Source organism: Lactuca saligna, chromosome 9 (genome assembly GCF_052625555.1).
Source record: "Lactuca saligna cultivar CGN05327 chromosome 9, ASM5262555v1, whole genome shotgun sequence".
In the NCBI taxonomy this organism is placed as follows: Eukaryota; Viridiplantae; Streptophyta; class Magnoliopsida; order Asterales; family Asteraceae; genus Lactuca; species Lactuca saligna.
Window position 1 is genome coordinate 26,338,538 of NC_136425.1, and position 3,107 is coordinate 26,341,644.

Here is a 3,107-nt window from a genome sequence, read left to right on the forward strand (position 1 = left end):
TACAGGTTTAATTTGCGCATTAGATAACAAAAATTGATTTTTCAAGTCAACTATATACAATGTTCATTCATTTTGTGTTAGTAGTTTTATGATTTCATCTTAAATTCTATAATCATCTAACATCTTTGTATCTAATAAACATCAGTATTCTGCAAATGTAAATTATCGGTTTTACTCCTTCTTTGTTTCATTGAGGCAATCAAATTCTCTGTAATCTTCATTTTCTGAACCTGATATGGTTGATATCAGAGACTCTAGGAAAAGCAGTATACTGAATTTTTTTTTGTTCTGTTCAAGTAAATCTTAAAGGAAAACTTATAGAATTTTAACCGGTAACACGATATTTAACTTAAATTCTTATACAGTTCAAATATACATACAAATATGTTTTAAAGACTCATTCATAAGTCATGTCATACATTCATTGAGTTGCTTTACAAAAGGTGGATACCTAACTAATTCGCAGATATATGCATTCATAGCTCCAGGAACTAGCAGAAACATATTGCAAGTACTCTTTCTCTAACACAAACTGATGTTGTAAGAAAATCATTTAATTACACATAAGGTTTGAAAAGGTTTTACACCCTGATGGAATTAACAAAGAGATAAAAAGATCAGAGATATAGGGAACAAGCCAGGAATTAGTTTAACTGAGATCAATGGTTTTAGATGATTGATTTGTGGGTGGTGATAAATCCCATCTTACATGCAAGTGTCTATATGGTGTGTTACAATATCTATCTCATATGATCTTTGTTCATGAAACTAATGTTTGGGATTTGTTCCAGAAACATCAAGAAACTAAGTGTTTGTTCTCCGAATTCTGCCAGATTTTGCAGGAATTATAAATAAATTCAATTACATTCTGGTTTAGATGCAAATGAGTATGCACCAAATCAATTAATTCGGTAAAAATTCAGAAATCCTGTGACTGGTGGATTTCGAAATTCCATCCTAAAACCCATGGAATTCAGTTTCATGCATTTCTTTCATAGTTAAAATTACTCAAATACCCTTCTAAGTAAAGAATTTCAAAATCAAATTGTTATATATCAGGCCCACATACCAAGATATTCTACATGTTGTTCAAGAAGGTAGTAGACAAAATATCGTTAATGCTTCTTTAAGTTCTTCATATATATGGCAACAATACAAAGTCCATAGATTAACAATAAACATGAGACTAACCGTTGGAAGGGATCCGTCTGATATTCGAAAAATACATAATTTTGCAAACTGGCTTTTGGATATAGGAGAAGGAAAAGTTGGTGGTTCGAACGATGGTGAAGCGATTATTGATGTTCCGGATGATATTCTCATTAATGATTCACACGATCCTATAGGTTCATTAATTGAGTTTGTATATCCTTTAATCTTGGAAAAATTCAACATTACGAGTTATTTTCAAGAAAGAGCTATACTAGCTCCGAAAAAGGAAGTTGTCCAACAAATCAATGATCGTTTGTTAGTATTGTTTCCCGGAGATAAAGAAGAATATTTAAGTTCAGATAGTCTTTGCCAATTAGAGTTTGTTCATGATCAGTTTGATCCCAATTTATACTCCCCAGATATTTTAAATGGTCTTAAAGTATCAGGTTTGCCAAATCATTAGTTAATTTTAAAGGTCGGTGTTCCAGTTATGTTACTGAGAAACATTGATAAGAAAAATGGCTTATGTAACGACACTAGACAATAAGTGAAATCTCTGGGAAAACGTGTTATTGAGGCAATTATCATATCTGGAACTAATATTGGAAAACAAACCTTTATTCCGAGAATGTCTTTAAGTTCATCTAAAAAAAATTCCATTCGAATTTCAAAGAAGATAATTTCCATTAGTTGTATGTTTTACAATGACAATTAATAAAAGTTAGGGGCAGTCGTTATCAAAGGTTGGTATGTATCTCAAAGATCCTGTTTTTTCACATGGACAGTTGTATCTTGCCTTATCTAGAGTTCAAAGTAGAGAATGATTAAAATTGTTAATTTTAGATAAGGATAATAGACTTACAAACAAAACTTCCAATGTTGTGCATAAGGAAGTTTTTAGAAATTTATAAATGCTTTGTAGTTTTTAAATTTAAACAACTATGTTTTTTTCTTCTTTTTTTAACATTTTTTTATTTTTTATTTCTTATATAACATTGTAATCCATAATATTTAATTTGTTTCAATATTTTATTTTCAGGCTTTAATACATGTTACATGGTGTTTCTTGATTACTCACTCAAATCAAAAAATGATGATTTGCCCTCACACTTCATAAATCATTCACATATTGAAAGATGTATTTTAGTTATCTTCATATTTACCTTTACATGGATTAATTTTGTTTCTCTTTAACATATATTCAAATTTATAATCTTTTTTACAAAGTTATATTAATAGTAATTTTAAATTTTAAACAATCAATACAACAAATGCTTAACAAACTTAACTCTTATTAATAATATAATTTTTTTTCAAAATTTTTACCTCATGTGAGATGGACTAATTTTGTGAGACCATGAGACGCATTTTTTTATTTTATTTTTTATTTTTTTAGTTAATTCAAGTTCCGAAAATAATATTTAAAAAAAGAATTTTTTGATTTTTCCATTTATTTTGTATTTTAAAATTATTTTTAAAATATGTACAATGTAATATTCTATTTAGAATATTTCACGTATTTTTTAAAAAAAATAGGATTTTTTTTTTAATTTTTTTAATTTTTTGTTAGTTAATTCAAGTTCCGAAAATAATATTTAAAAAAACAATTTTTAGATTTTTCCTTTTATTTTGCATTTTAAAATTATTTTTTAGAATATGTCAGTGTAATATTCTATTTAGAATATTTCATGCATTTTTTAAAAAAAGGGTTTTTTATTTATTTATTTTTATTTTTTTTAGTTAATTCAAATTCCAAAAATAATATTTAAAAAAAGAATTTTTGAATTTTTCTATTTATTTTGCATTTTAAAATTATTTTTAGACTTGGTCTCACGGTCTCATAAAATTAGAATGATCTCAAATGAACGTAAACCTATATATATATATATATATATATATATATATATATATATATATATATATATATATATATATATATATATATATATATATAT

The 3,107-nt window shown here is 26.1% G+C and overlaps 1 protein-coding gene across 1 annotated transcript; it reads left to right on the forward strand.

The window, feature by feature from the left end:
* Positions 1-1,180: 1,180 nt before the first annotated feature.
* Positions 1,181-1,615, forward strand: LOC145016121 (uncharacterized). The gene has a single exon (XM_078974533.1). It carries the CDS (start codon positions 1,181-1,183, stop codon positions 1,613-1,615), a length of 435 nt encoding a protein of 144 aa, XP_078830659.1.
* The last annotated feature ends 1,492 nt before the right edge of the window (positions 1,616-3,107 follow it).

Bases quoted from the DNA above. Each gene is read 5' to 3' on its own strand.
- LOC145016121 (XM_078974533.1), top strand. From the start codon at position 1,181: ATGAGACTAACCGTTGGAAGGGATCCGTCTGATATTCGAAAAATACAT.